The sequence below is a fragment of the Haliaeetus albicilla genome, chromosome 19, assembly GCF_947461875.1.
Source record: "Haliaeetus albicilla chromosome 19, bHalAlb1.1, whole genome shotgun sequence".
Lineage (NCBI taxonomy): Eukaryota > Metazoa > Chordata > Aves > Accipitriformes > Accipitridae > Haliaeetus > Haliaeetus albicilla.
In genome coordinates, this window is record NC_091501.1 from 1,854,246 (window position 1) to 1,869,700 (window position 15,455).

General features: G+C 51.3%; 1 protein-coding gene and 1 non-coding gene across 2 annotated transcripts; both read left to right on the forward strand.

Moving 5' to 3' along the window:
• The first annotated feature begins 4,079 nt into the window (after nucleotides 1–4,079).
• RPL3 (ribosomal protein L3) lies at nucleotides 4,080–12,471 on the forward strand. The gene is made up of 10 exons (XM_069807198.1): nucleotides 4,080–4,166; nucleotides 5,515–5,707; nucleotides 6,332–6,500; nucleotides 7,393–7,528; nucleotides 9,286–9,472; nucleotides 9,881–10,041; nucleotides 10,326–10,427; nucleotides 10,929–11,024; nucleotides 11,512–11,631; nucleotides 12,364–12,471. Exons 1-10 carry the CDS (start codon nucleotides 4,164–4,166, stop codon nucleotides 12,406–12,408), a joined length of 1,212 nt encoding a protein of 403 aa, XP_069663299.1. The 5' UTR covers nucleotides 4,080–4,163; the 3' UTR covers nucleotides 12,409–12,471.
• Nucleotides 9,586–9,678, forward strand: LOC138690097 (small nucleolar RNA U83B). The gene has a single exon (XR_011328904.1). It is a non-coding gene; the product is annotated as a small nucleolar RNA U83B (small nucleolar RNA).
• Nucleotides 12,472–15,455: the final 2,984 nt, after the last annotated feature.

A 15,455-nucleotide genomic window follows, 5' to 3' on the forward strand; every position in this document is an offset into this window, starting at 1 on the left:
TGGGGAGACCCCCCCGACTCCGGGGGGGGGGGGGGGGCAGAGACCGCAAGATACGCACCTCGCATCCCTGAGGCTACAGCCTCGGGAGTCACTTGGGCTTCCCCCGGCATCCACAGGACCACCACTGGCCACCACCACTGGCCACCGGCATGGCCGGGAGGGGATGCCTGGGGAGAAGCCATCCAGCCTTAGGGACGGCTCGAGCTCCTTGGCCTTTTGCGGTGAGTAGTTGCGTACCAGCGGCCCGCTGGCTTCTGCAGAGTCCCCGATAATCTATATTAATAGGACTGAAATTAAAAGCGAGGCCTTTGGGTTGTAACATGGGTCCCTACGCTCGGCAGCAGAAGCCAAAACCGTTTTCAGTCTGCTCGTCCGCTTCAGCAACTGGAGCCCAACTGCCCAAACGCTTCAGCTGAGCAGAGATGCTCCGCGCCGCGTTTCCACCCCGCGTACCACGGGACATCTCCAGCTCTTCGTTACGGAGATACTCCACTCAAACCAGGCAGCAGCTTTGCTGGAAGCAGCTGGCCAAAGGGCGAGGTGGGAATGCCGTGAGCACTCTGTAATGTCTTACAGCACCAGGGCACCCTTGAAGGGCCCAGAAATACAGAAGTCCCTGCGTTGAAAGCTGAATCCCCAGGAACCGGGGGAGATGAATGAAAGAGGGGAGAAAAATGAAGAGGGGAGAGGTTTGGTTTTGCTAAATAGGTGTCCAAAATGTGCCGGTGTTCTGGATGAATGGGGTTTGGACCTGGCCAAACAAGGCAGCTATGCAGCAAAACCAGCTGCTTCTGCTCCAGACCCAGGCGGAGTGATGGTGCTGCACCCAACCGTCAGCACGGAGGCTGACGAAGCAGAATGACCGGCTGGATGGCTTACGTCCCGCTCGCCTCCGGGTCACACCTACGCAGAGAGTCAGGTTAGCAGCAAGGGAGCAAAGGGCAGAGCAGTGGGATGGGGAACGTGCTTGACCCCCTTCATTCCGCCCGAGTCCGAATCCATTTTCTTGGCAGAGTCTACGAATCGGCTCCGCGACTCAAGAGCTCGGCGCAGGAGCTACTGGCAAACGTTTGGGGGAGATGAAAGAGCATTTAAAGCCCACCCTTGTTTGCCCATTAGGAGTAGCACCCTAAAAAGTGAGCAGCCATCCCTCGTCCTTTGTGGGGCACCTTCTGAGGGGCAGGTTGGAGGGAGGGGATGGACGGTCCCCTGTCACATCCAGCCATAGAATCATAGAATGGTTTGGGTTGGAATGGATATTTAAAGGTCATCTAGTCCAACCCCCCCGCCTGCAATGAGCAGGGTGATCTTCAACTAGATCAGGTTGCTCAGAGCCCCGTCCAACCTGACCTGGAATATTTCCAGGGATGGGGCAGCTCTGTTTTGGGAAGATGAGCTGCAGCGCCAGTACGGCTGGACCCTCAGCCCTCCAGTTTGTACTGGTTCCCTTCGCGCTGTCTGCCAGGTTAGGGCAGGCAATGAAACGTCCTCCAAACGAAGCACCTCTTGGTCTGTACGGGCTTTTTCACAGGTTTGCACGCAGAGTTCCTCCAGCAAAGCCTCCATCCTTGGGTTTTCCTTAACCTGTGGGGACTGGAGTTGGGGAGAGGAAGTGGAAGGTCTCTGGGAGTTGATTAAGCATGTTTAACACTTGGATATGCCCTCCTTAATTATTTCACACTAGCTGGGTAACCCACCTCCCCGCACTGAATGGCGTAGCTGCGTTACACCTGCACAGCTGGCGGCGAGATTTGCCTCTCTAGGTAGGTGTTTGCTTGAACTGTTTAATTAATGTTTGCAGTGACTTGATGTGACCGTAACGTGCAGCACTTACATCGCATGTTACGGGTCAGCATCCCCACGGTGGGAATGCGGATGGCTTCCATGCAGAGCCATCCCCGGGGTCACCAATCTCCCCACAGCGTTGTGTTTGTCAAACACATCCTTCTCTGTAAGCCCCAGGAGATCCCGAGGGCAAACTCCAGGTGCTCCGTGTCTGGGAAGCTCCAGCCCACCCAGCTCTGGGTACCATCATCTTCACGGCCTGGGGTTTGCATCCCCTTTTGTACCACAGGTAGCGGTGGATTAAAGCCCATGTTCCTTATAACACAAAATTATCTACTTATTCCCAATTTATTCAGCCTCTGGATGTGGCGGGGGTGGACCTTATTAGTCAGCAGTTTGGTTATTTTCCACAGATAACCTCGTGGATATATTTAATACCATCTCAACCACCCAGCGGTTTCATCAGCTTCCTTGCTTTGCTCGCGTCCCGCATCCCCACCCCAGAGAGGGGCTGCGGGCAGCAGAATGTGGCCACCAGCTCGGCTGGCTGGGCTCCGAGATTGACCAGCCCCTGGATGCCTGATGCCGTGCCGGTTATCTGCAGCCTGGGTTCAGCCCACATTACCTCTGCTGAGGCTCTCAGGGTGACCCAGAGGCGATGTGACACCCCGACATTTTGAGCAAGCGGCCAGGAGTCGTTCCTCCAAAGGGACCGGCCTTCGGCTGCCGGAGCGCGGGCTGGATGAAGCCGAGTACGTGTCCCGTGTTTCCAGCGATGTGAAACGTGGAGTACACGGCTCGTGAGGGTGGGAGGGCGCCTGTCCCTACGCTATCCCGTGGTGGTCCTCGGAGGGACCGTGTCTCGCAGCATCGCTTTCTCAATAACCTCCTCACCTGGTCTTTAGCCAGCCCTGCCCAGCCCTGTTACCCTCCCTGGCCCCCTCAGACGTGGGTCTGCTCCAGGTCCTTTGGGGGGGTCCTCCTTCCCCCTCCTCGGCGGGATTTCTGGCTGAGGACCAGAGCCGCTTTGGGGGACGTTTCAGCCAGAGCCGTGCATCCCATCAGTTATCCCGCAAGGATGCTCGCGCGGTTCCCAATCCAGGGAATTCTGAGGGAGCTTCTTCAGCCGGCTCCTATCTGATTTCCCAGCACCGACGGAGGGAGAGTGAATAATTTATCTCCTGTCCCCCAGCTCCCTCCCTGTTCAGGTTTCACCTCGGCTCTGCTTCGTCCCTACCCTGAAGGGACAGTCCAGCGCCAGCTCCCGTGTTGGCGAGTTTCCGAGCCGGCCAACATCTCCCAGTGACGCGGCTGGTCCTGGCGGTGCTTATCCAGAACAGCAGTAAATGGAGCAAGAGAAATAACAGCATGAATAACAACAGCTCCAGGCAGGTTCCACAGAAAGTCTTATTTTCAGTTCCTCTTTCACAGCATAACCTCAGCATCTACATTGGTTTTATTGTTTATTATTAATTCAACAGTAGCACACAGAGGCCCTGATTGAGTTTGGAGCTGCGCTGTACCAAGCACCGTGGGAATACACAGCAGGACGCAGCCCCTGAAGAACACACGATCGGCCCGAGAACGTGTCCCCGCACGAAAGCAGAGCAGTTATTGACATCTTTTTCTATTTTGAGATATATGCAAAAGTACTGGTCGCCAATGTTAGCAGAGGAACCTATTTTATCTTACTAGTTTTTAATATTTTTATTTTCTTTCTTGTTCCTGCGTTTCTTCACGTTGCCTAACACCTTTCGCAAACCGCAATGAAGATTTGTCGAGTGCCTTTTGACTCAGGGGTCGTTACAGCTTCCTACGACTGCGCAGCTATTTAATAAAACCCTTGAACACGACATCGGGATGCTCCGTCGAGGAAGGCGCTCACTCCCAGCTTGGAACAAGCGCGTTATTTTTCGTGGAAAGGCAACAACTAGCCTATTCGAGGAGGAAGCCTGCACCGGGACGCACTTTCTGACGTCACGTAGACGTCACGGTTTTGCACAACGCGATAAAGAACCGCAGCTGCACGTTTACGGGAGGAGTTGCACGCACTTTATTACGTTCCTCCCTTTCCTTTTGCTTTCTCACGACCTGTACGTGCAGGCAGTGGCATTTTCAAGAAACTCGGCGGGGTATTTTGTAGGTTTTTGTGTTTTCTCGCAGCGGCCGCAGCGCGAACCTCCGCCCGCGCACCCTTCTTGGCCCCGCTCCCCACCCGTAGCGCCACGCTCCCGCCGCCGCCCCCGCCCCCCGCGCTCTTCTCGCGAGACCGCCGCGCGCCACGCACCTGCGCAGCGCGGCACTGCGGAGGGGCGGGGCCGCTATAAAAGCCGCGCGCGCGGCCTCTATCGGCCCTTCCGGCCCGGCGCGGGGACAGAATGGTGGGTGCTGGCGGCGGTGGTGCCGCCCGGGGTCCGGCCGCGCAATCCCTCTGGTATCGGCGCCATCCCGCCCCCGGCGGCTGCCCGGCTCCGCTCCCGCCGTGCCAGGGCCTCTGCGGGAGGCGACGCGGGTCTCATTTCGGGGCTCGACCGCGGCAGGCACCGTGGGCGGGCGAGGCCTTGCCTTGGGGACGCCGGCCGGGGCCTGCTTTGCGCCTGGGGGTGCGGGTGGCTGGGGGGGGCTACCCGGACCCGTGGTGGGATTTGCTGTCCCTTGTTTTTGTAGGGGGGGTGGGTTCCTCTCTCGATAGCTGCCGGCAGTAGTGTCTGCTTGAGTAGGCAGTCGGATCACAGGGCCTTTGAGGGCCAGGGTGAGGCTGTTCGTACGCTTCTGCAAGTGCAGCGAGGCCGTGGTGGGGGCTGCGAGCCCACCCGGTTTAATAATGCAGTTGTAGAATCGAATTTCGCGTTTGATGTCATTCGTAGGCGAAGGTAATGTGCTGGCGGCCTTCAGGCTTGCGTAGGTGTCAAAACTTAGTTCTGCTGGGCCCTGCCGCAAGATTGGTAGTCCTGACAAAAAGGCCTTTTTGGGGCTGGTAAACTTTGTCTGCTTAAGGCAACTTGCGTCAAGTATTTTTTTTAAAAGTAAGACATTTTTTAGCTATTGGTTGTTGGCTCTATCCTTAGCTGTACAATATTTTTCTTAAGTTTGGATGTGAGATTGGATGGGTAATTCTTTGATGGGCTGAGAGTTGCCCGCATAGAACCCAGCCTTACTTGGCTCTCAGGTTGCAGAGGGAGGCTGCAGGGCTGGTAGTTGAGGGGAACAGCTTAGAAAACCCTGTACTTCCACCCAAAGTGACTGACTCAAAGGTGGATGTTGAAAGATTGTCTTACTGCAGCTTTTCAAACTGAAATGGTTTTTATAATGCTTATTTTCATAGTGGTCTTGATTCATTGAAACATACTATAAAGCTATCTTGTGCTTCTCCATTTTCGAGGCTTCTGGGGTGCATTGAAGCTCTGGTGGCATGCTGTGGCCAAACTACAGCTTGTTTGGTTCCCTAACTAGAGTGGGACTTGGTGATGTCTTAAAATAAGCTTGAAAGAGAGGGGATGTTGAGGAAATGTAGGAGGGACATAGTTGGGGCATGAGGATTATGTTCTTGTAACATCATAGTGGAATTCAGAAACCAAACAGCTGATACTGAGAAGAATTTCTAGAATGCAAAATGTCTTGTATATACGTAATATTCATGTTTCAAGGCAAGAAGAGAATTGGCCTTGGCCATTGAGTGGGTATAAGTGAATCTCTATAGCAAGCACTAAATGTTTCTTTTCTCTCTAGTCTCACCGCAAGTTCTCAGCTCCGAGGCATGGGTCTCTGGGCTTCCTGCCCCGCAAGCGCAGTAGCAGGCACAGGGGCAAGGTGAAGAGCTTTCCCAAAGATGACCCCAGCAAGCCTGTCCATCTCACTGCCTTCTTGGGGTACAAAGCTGGTATGACCCACATTGTCCGTGAAGTCGACAGACCTGGATCCAGTACGTATTAATGTTCCTCTCAATAGAGGTGGTTTTCTTTTCTTTATGAATGGCAAAAGATGGTCTGTTTGTTAATAGCTCTGGATTTTAGTCGTAGCTTGACTTCACCCCATTCAGAGCCCTTGAGTGAGTGGGTTATAAAGCACCTGAACCCCTCCTGCCCCAGTGTGAGTGATGTCCCAGCAGCAAGACTTCATTTCTAGCAGTGCCTGTCTTGTTAATGGTCCTGTTTCTGAGATGCACAGTGACCTGATGGTTTGGTTTAGCTGTACTGTAACAGGCTAAATAGGATGACCTCTTCTCGGTGGGTGGACATAAGTAAATTGCCGTTGGTGTTTTTTTGCTGATTGTCCAGTCTTGAATGTGGTTCTGTTATTCGCTACCATCCATTTTGCCTATTGGGCTTTGCTGTGCTTCCTGCTGAGCCAGCCTCAAACTTTTGCAAGGCATTAAATTATAACTTGGAGCTGGTCACTTTACCATGCATCCTCTTTGCCTTTGTGGAAAGAACTTGAGTCATTTAACTTTTCATGTGAAGGATTTGTGAGTGAGAAGGAACAGATGATGTTGTTTAATAGCTGATGCTGGTGTTAATTGTCGTGCTGTTTTTCTGTCTGCATCCAGAGGTGAACAAAAAGGAGGTGGTCGAGGCAGTCACTATAGTAGAGACTCCTCCCATGGTCATTGTGGGCATTGTGGGATACGTGCAGACTCCTCGTGGTCTCCGTAGCTTCAAGACCATCTTTGCTGAGCACATCAGTGATGAGTGTAAGCGTCGCTTCTACAAGAACTGGTAAGAGAGCAGGGCTTTTGCTTGTTGCCTTCATCTCATGCCATGGTTTATTTTTCTGCTGGGTTGCAGATTCCGCTAGTACAGCTTTTTCAAGAGGTTTTACAGTAATTAGTGTTTGGCCTTGATAACTGGTCTAATAATGGGATAGGCAGTAGGAATGGCTCTGGGAGGGTGACAGCCTAATGTTAGTGCCCTTCTTGCTGTGGGGTGACAGTATTGGGTTTTGCCTGAGATCTCCTTAACAGGCTACGCGTGATGATACCTCGACGGGCGGACATAAGGAAATCGCCTCTGGCGCTTGTTGTTGAGTGTCGAGTCCTGACTGTAGCCCTGTTTTCTCAGGAAAGGGGAAGACAAGTGTTACTTCTGATTACTGTTCCAGGCACTGTTGTTGTGATTCAAAGTATGTGCATTTGCCCAAGTGTGGCTCCAGCGTGTCTAGAGCTTACAGCCTGTTAATGAACTTTTCAGGCTGAAAAGACGTCAGAGTAGAGCAATAATGATCTCAAGGGTGTTACAGTAACGACCTTACAGTCAGGCATAGCTTGGGCTTAGAAGGGGGGAAATGACGGTATTCTGAAACAGATAGCAATCATCTGACAGTTGCTTTAAAGATGTTTTCTTCTGTTATTGTTCGACGTCTCTCTACAGTCTTTTGTCTTCTGTACTGTGAATATTAATGTGCTTTGGAATTCATGGCAGCTCCGCTCAGCTCTGGCAACTTTGCCACTGTCTGATGAGCTCCAGGCTCCGCTTGCCAGTGGAAAAGAGTCCTTAGAAGCTGGCAATGAGCTGAAACCAGCTGAGGTGGCAGCTCCTTCCGCTCGTCCCCACTTTCCTGGGGGATTGATGAAGGGCTTAGCCAAACCTTGTCTCTGCTCTGCTCCTGAAGGCACAAGTCCAAGAAGAAGGCCTTCACCAAATATTGCAAGAAATGGCAAGATGAGGAGGGCAAAAAGCAGCTGGAGAAAGATTTCAATAGCATGAAGAAATACTGCCAGGTTATTAGAGTCATGGCTCACACTCAGGTAAGTGTCTGTGGGACTCCGATGTTGTCGTGGTTTAACCCCAGCAGCAACTAAGCACCACGCAGCCACTCACTCACTTCCCCCCCCCCAACCAGCAGGATGGGTGAGAGAATCGGGGAGAAAAAAGTAAAACTTGTGAGTTGAGATAAAGACAGTTTAATAGGACAGAAAAGGAAGAAAATAATAATGATGGTAATAATAAAGGAATTAGAATATATGAAGCAAGCGATGCACGATGCAGTTGCTCTCCACTCACTGACTGATGCCTAGTCAGTTCCTGAGCAGCAGCCCCTGGCCAGCTCCCCGCAGTTTATATACTGGACATGACATCACATGGTATGGCATATCCCTTTGGTCAGTTTGGGTCAGCTGCCCTGGCTGTGTCCCCTTCCAACTTCTTGTGCCCCTCCAGCATTCTTGCTGGCTGGGCATGAGAAGCTGAAAAATCCTTGACTTAGTATAAACACTACTTAGTGACAACTGAAAACATCAGTGTGTTATCAACCTTCTTCTCTTACTGAATCCAAAACACACCACTATACCAGCTACTAGGAAGAAAATTGACTATTCCTGATGAAACCAGGACAGATGTACACTGGAAACAGACAGCTAAGAGAGCAAGCATAAAACTTGGTCCATCTCTGTAGGGAGATGTCTGCTCTCCCCTGCAGCCCGATGCTAACCGTTAAGAACAATACAAATACTAGCACTCTTCATTCTGTACAAAGTGTGTGCTCACAGGATGCTTGAGCCTTGAGGGCAACTGCTGGCAATCTTCTGAAGCAGCGTCCAAAAGAGACTGAACATAGTAGGAACTTCTTGGACTCAGTCGTTTTCTGATAACCGTGTAGACCTGGGCTCTCTTAATTGCAGCTACAAATAAAGAGGCTGAACACTTAACTCTGGGGTTTGCGTGGTCAGCAGCGTTTCAGGCTGTGTTCTGTAGGGACTGCAAACACTTGGAGGCTTTTGGTGGCTTCTGTTGCTCAGCTGGAAGAGGTGTACTGCTGGCTAGTGTGGTGGTGTCTCCCTAGCCATCAGTGCTCTGCCAGACTTCTGTGGGAGATACAATTAAATCTTTGAGTTGGCTGTAAGTGCAGTAGGATGTCTAGTTATGACATTGCTAATTTGATGAATTAATTTTCCATACTAGACAGTAGAGGTAGTATTGCAGCTGCTGTTGATACTCATATCAGTCCCTCTGTGCTAAATATAGTAGAAGTAACTGTAAATGTGACCCTACCCAAAGTGTCCTTCAGTGTGGCAGGCTTTATCAAAGAATTATAGAATGGGTTGGAAGGGACCTTTAAAAGATCATCTAGTCCCACCCTTCTTTTCATGGATAGGGACATCTTTCACTAGACCAGGTTGGTCAAAGCCCCATCCAACCTGGCCTTGAACACTTCCAATGATGGGGCATCCACATCTTCTCTGGGCAACCTGTGCCAGTGTCTCACCACCCTCATAAAAAATTTATTCCTTATGTCCAGTATAAATCTACCCTCTTTCATTTTAAAACCATTGCCCCTTGCTATCTCCTGTCCTACCTGGATGGAATTTGGCTGTGGGGTTAGAGAATTCTGTGTTCCTGTGGGTGGCATACAACTTCCAGATACTGTGACTTGTTATTTAAGCCACAGTAGAACCTTTCCCCTTAGTGTAGGGCCTTTTACTTCAGTATGTTGAAGTTGTGTATCTTGGATATAAGGTCGATCCTGGAAGAGCAGGAGCTAAATTTCATCCTTTCTGTTTTCTAGATGCGTTTGCTTCCCCTGAGGCAGAAGAAGTCTCACCTAATGGAGATCCAGGTGAATGGTGGCACTGTTGCTGAGAAAGTGGATTGGGCCCGGGAGAAGCTGGAACAGCAGGTGCCTGTGTCAACTGTGTTTGGCCAGGATGAGATGATAGATGTCATCGGAGTCACCAAGGGCAAGGGTTATAAAGGTAAATGCATGGATGTTCTCTTTGGGATGGGATACAGTTTTTAATGAAATCCTAGCCTTGAGTTTTCACAAGTGTGTGGGCTAAGAGCTGAGGAGGTAAATCCATTCTGCTGTCCAGTTCAGTGATGAGACCGTGGAATGAGCGCTGGGCACAGCGCCTGACATCCGTGAGGAGTCATTCCATGCTGCCTTCCTTCTGAGAACAACCCAGGGACAGCTGAGGAGGGAGTGTGGGTGGTTATGGGGCAGGGCGCTTAAGGGAATGTGGTTAATTCCTGGGATGCTGGCTCTGGGCTTCCCTCTTGTTGCCTGGGGGCAGCAGCTTGAAATGTGGCTTAAACTCTAGTTGAACAATTAGGTGACATCTCAGCTTGACCATAGTTAGCAACACTGCTTTGGTTTCTTTCAGGTGTTACCAGCCGTTGGCACACCAAAAAGCTGCCCCGCAAGACTCACAGGGGTCTGCGCAAAGTGGCCTGCATTGGTGCATGGCACCCTGCTCGTGTGGCTTTCTCTGTGGCCCGGGCTGGTCAGAAGGGGTATCACCATCGGACTGAAATCAATAAGAAGGTTTGTGTCTCTGAGAAGAAACGAGAGCTGGCTAAGGTCACTTGCTGCATGACAGTGAAGAGAGCAGAGTTTGGCTTTGGACGTTTTGCTCTTGTTTGTTTGAGTCATCTCGGGGGCAGTAACCATAGTCCGTTGTGTTGGATAACCATAAAATTCTTGTATGGCAACGTGTTTTCGAAGTGCAACAGACGTTTTTCTCCAACCCTATGTAGAACTCTGCATTTTGGCTCGTGACAGGCCCTTTCTCCTCCCTTTTGCTGAGTAGAAATTCTTGACCTTTTTAGATCTACAAGATCGGCCAGGGTTACCAAATCAAGGATGGAAAGCTGATCAAAAACAATGCATCGACTGATTATGACTTGTCTGACAAGAGCATCAACCCTCTGGTGAGTTGTTGGCAGCTCTATGGAGAGACTCTGCTTGTGAGCTGCGATCCTAAGAGGCAAATGGGCCTGGTGTAAGTTGAAGTGATTGAATGAAGAGCTCTTGAGAGAAAACTCGGCTGCTGTGGGAGGTGGTGTTGCTTAGTCATTCTCAGTATTGACTTGTGTAACTTACTAATTGCATTTGGTATGTGGCAATAGTATAGCAAGATGTTACAAATCTAGAAATGATACTTGTAAATAAGGAATAACTTAGCAGGGAGAGCAGCTTCTGCTGTTTTGTCAGCCTCTTCTTGTTGCTGCTGTTCTTAGTAAAAGCCTTACAGCAGCAAGTAAATTGCTGTATTGAGAAACTTGACCAGCGAAAGGTAATACTGGAAATGGGTTTTCTGTGAATGTGGGAATGACCGAGACCCAGAAGTGGTGCGAGAACATCAAGCTGTAGGCAGAAGTGATCGCTGGTCCTGCTTTATACAGATCGCTAACTGTTCTCTCCTTGCTCAGGGAGGCTTTGTCCACTACGGTGAGGTGACCAATGACTTCATCATGCTGAAGGGCTGTGTTGTTGGGACCAAGAAGAGGGTCCTAACCCTGCGCAAGGTGAGTAGTGCAACCTGCTGTCAGAGGGGCTAGAACATGTTAAGTTCACTGCGTTGCCTCTGGTACAGGTGTTACTTGCTGCTGTGGGGACTCATGTAGCCAGCTAGAAGGAAAAGCTCCACACACACAAACACCTCATATTAATGACCTTGGGAGTAGCATGAGGTCCTTTTTCCCAGTTAATTCAGTCCAGGGCTGTTTGTAGTGAAGGGTATGCTTTAGGGCTGAGAATTCTCATGGACTGTAAGGATGCTGGCAGGCAGACTTGGGCTCACCTGCTGGTGTGACCTGACCAGTCCTCAGCCTTGGAAGGCCAAAGGTGTGGGCTGGCTTATCGGCAAGTGCTCCTTGCACGTAATAGCAGCTGAAGCGTGAGGTCAGAGTGACTTAGGAGGCATTAGCCGTGGAGGTGGTAAGAAGTAGCCAAGTGTACTGGCAGGCTGAAAGACTGCTGCTGCTGCGTACTCACCTGGCATCTCTCTTGTAGTCCCTGCTTGTGCAGACCAAGCGCCGGGCCCTGGAGAAGATTGACTTGAAGTTCATTGACACAACCTCCAAATTTGGTCATGGCCGCTTCCAGACAGCTGAGGAGAAGAAGTCTTTCATGGTAAGGACGCTTTCTGAAGCTGGCAGCTTTGTGTTGCATATCTGTATTGTCTTTGAGCTCATGGCAGTTGGTAGCTTGACCTTTGGGCTGCCACAGGGCCAAAATTTCTGTGAAACAAAGTGTGCAGCTTCAGTCAAGAGGGTTCATCCTGCCAACTTGGTTATAACTGGGGGGGGGTGGGGCTGGGGTCTCGCTTCCCTGCAACAGCACTTGGTGCCAGAGAGGCATTTCAGTCGTTCAGTGCCAAGGCATGGAACAAGCACTGAGCAATATCTGACACCTGTGGGGACTGTCTCTGCACTGCATTTCTTCCCAGAGCAGTGCTGGACGGTGGTGGTGCTCACAGCAGGCTGTGGGTGTCATTCTCAGTTTGTCACTTGCTGGAGAAAGCTGGTCCGGAGTCCTGGATGTGAGGCCCTGGCCAGGTCAGGGTGTGGTTCAGCTGCTTGGGGGCTGCATGGGAGCTTCCCCACGAGGTGGCACCAGCACTTCTCTATCGCGTAGGAAGTCATTGATTTGGTGCAGTGTGGCTGCGCCAAGCCCAGCTTTCCCTCCGACACCTGTAGCTGGGGATGGGGCTTGAGATTTCCAATGGGCTGCAACATTGAGGGCTTTTTTTTTGCCTTCATTTCTTTGCAGCAAGAGGAGATGAAATTACAGCACTGTAATTGGGATGTGGTGTGGTCTTGGGTGCAGACTGCGGTTTACATAGTGTCCTTCTTTGTTTTTCAGGGACCACTCAAGAAAGATCGTACTGCAAAAGAGGAGACAGCTTAATGTGTGGAACGGTCTTGTGTCCTGTGTGTGCTCAGACCAAAAAATAAATATTTTAAAGAAATGAACTTTGTCTCTTGGCTAATACATAGCTGTGTCAAGTCTGGTGCTCTTACTGGAGGCCCTGTGCATGGGACCAGCCAAACCAAAGAAGCAAAGCTCAAATTCATGAGCATCTGACTCAAAGCAGGGTTCCTGTAATGAGAAAGAAGCCACCATTGCTGTTTTTGGAGAGTGAAGATTTTGGGGTGGAGTGAGGCTTCTCTGGTTGTGTGAAATAGGAAAGCAGCAGGAGCCTTAAGCGTGTTTGCAGTTACTGCAGTATTATTCTACATGTTAATCCTCTGCTGGGTGGCTAGAGAGCTCCTTTGAATCCAACAGGTTTTGAAATTAATGAAACTACTTCAGATGGTTGAAACATCACTAAATTTTAGGTAGGTGGCTGGTGCTAGCTGTTGCCATGGAAACCCTCCAGTTTCCCTCTGACAGAGGGGCTGTAACCTGCCCACTGTTTGCAAATGCAGTTTGTTGCTGTTCTTGAGAGGCAGCTAAGGTGACAAATTCCTACCTGGCAGTGGCTCGGTATTCCTCAATCCAGGCTCTGCCTGGTGATGGGGAGTGGGCCTGCTGGGGAGGGGATGGGGGTGGCTGCATCCCACCCTCCAAGGAGGCTGGAGAGCTGTGACTGCTGTTACTACATGGCTCAAAATACTCCGTTGGCTCCTGAGGGGCTGGGTTGGCTGGTGTTTCCAGCTGAGTCTGATGGTGAAAGGCAGAGGAGAGGTAGCACCTGTGAGCAGGGACTGGCTCTGTACAGCACCAGTCCTGACTGTTGTGGTTATGGGAGCTTGAGGTGTTATACCAAGAAAGGCAGCGACAGCCCCGAGGGCTTCTCTGCCTCCCCCTGCAATAGTGAGATCACTCCTACTGAAGGCTCGTGTAAATTTAGATAACTGCGCTGGTGTACCCTTTGCTGACCATAATTGGAGATATGGCAGTGATTGAGGCAGTAACTCTCCAGATTTACACACCGAAGTATAGCACTGCTCTGAGATGGACCCAATTTGATGCTTTTTGCTCTAACTGAAATGGGGAAAGGTGGATGTAGAGAATATTTCCTGTTGTGATGTGTAAAATCCTTCTAAGAGTTAAAAGGTGGCAAGAAGGAGGAAAAACATTTACCTTGTTTCCCTAGAAACCAGACTCCATGACTGCACAAGCTGCCTGGCTCCCTGTCAGCCTCATTTAACACATGAACCTGCTGGCTGATTTCAGCCAAGTGTAACAAGAGAGGTCTTGCCCACTAATTTTACTTCCCCCCCCCCCCCCCCCCCCAAGTCACAAATCAGCAGGTCTGTAGAGAAGAGCCTTAAATTAGTATTCCTCTGATGCAGGAAAGTGGAATTTCCAACCTCTGTCCTTCTTGAGGCTGCAGTTCTATGAGCAGCTTTGAGCAGCGAGCTTTTCCTGCCTGTTAGTAAGCCTTAGGTGGTCTTTTCACTTGGCGGTGAGTTGGCCATTTTAAAGCATGTATGTCTTAGCAAATGCATGGCTGTAAGCCAGCCCTGTCTGCTACTGCTGCTTCAATCAAACCAGTCAGATGCACCCAAGGGAACTGGGATTATCATGATAAATGGATGTGTTGGGAACGAGCATCCATGACAAGCTATGCACTGCCTGAATGAAAATCTGTAAAAGCACCCCATTTTACCAAATTGCACCTTGTGGTGGGAGCTCCATTGGAGGCTGGGGAATGTATTTTGAAGTGGTGATGGCAGTGGAGGGAAATTTTAGTCAAATGAGCACTGAAGCAGAAGGAAGCAGTCCCGAAGAAACACCGTCCTTGAAGATGTTCAGCAAGCGTCTAGCAGGAGAAGCTGCTTCAGCTTGGGACCCAATGCCAGACTTGGGTTTGTTTATTCATGAAGCAATGGTTGCTGACTGCTAAAACACTGGATGGGGGGGGGAAAGGCCACAAAAGTGGCTTTTCCTCCTTTTCTGTCCAGGAATCCTGGGGACAAGAGGACACGCAGTGTCAGGAGGTGGCGCTCCTCCCTCTGTAGATGGTGTGTGGGACACTTGTCCCCAAGGGCTTGCTGGTGGGGCTGGCCTGGAGAAAAACCCTGCTTAGCTGAGGTGAGGTCACCTATGGGGTGGTGCGCTATGTGTTCCCTCTAAGGGCTCCCTGAAGCCCCGTGATGCCTTCTGGGCACTTTGCTGGGGAGCTCCTGGGACCCAGATTTGGGAGATCCCTGCCAAGACATGTGGGTCTGGGGGGCCGAAGCCGGGGGGAGGCCAAGCTGGCTGCGGCAAAGCTTCCCACTCCCGATGCCTGGGTCCGCCCGGCAGCCCTCGTCCCCCCAGCCTTCCCGCTCCTGCAGAGCATCCGTCCGCTGTTTTGGGGACAGTTCCCAGTGCAACAGCAACAGCAGCAATCAGTGCAGGTCACACATCAGTCCAGCAGCTCCTGAGAGCCCAGAAACTGGTTTTAGGGTGGCTTACGTTTTTTTTTAAACCGTCTTCTCTTAACATTGAGCTTTTTCTCTTCAGCACAGTTGTCTCACCCCCCACGGCTCCCTGAGTGCTGTGGTGGTGCTCCTTGAGTGCATCTTCCCTGCTCCGAAATGGCCAACGACATCGCTGTCCGCTCAGAAAAGATCCTGCGCCCGGATGATGCTCGGACCAACCCAAGAGCCGCGGGAGGACAAGCACAGCCCTGACCCTGCCGAAATAGCACCGGGCACCGTGGGAATGTGCCCTGTCCCAGCTGGTGCTGGGATGGCCGTGGCTGGGAAGCAGAGCTGGGTTTCACCCCCGGTGCTCCCCAGCTGCCAGCGGCACAGGGGCTGGGATCCGGCGCTCCTGGGGTGGGGGGGCCACTTTTCCAGCCTTCCCGGGGCGCATCTGGCTCCAGCGCTGCCTCTTTCCCTTGTCGGAGATGAAACGAGATGCAGCTGCGATGCTGGAGCAGAGATGTTAGAAGCGTGTGAGGATGCCCGGAGGGAGGGGAAAAAAAAAAAAAAAGGGTTCAAGTCGGAGGTCTTGGCTCC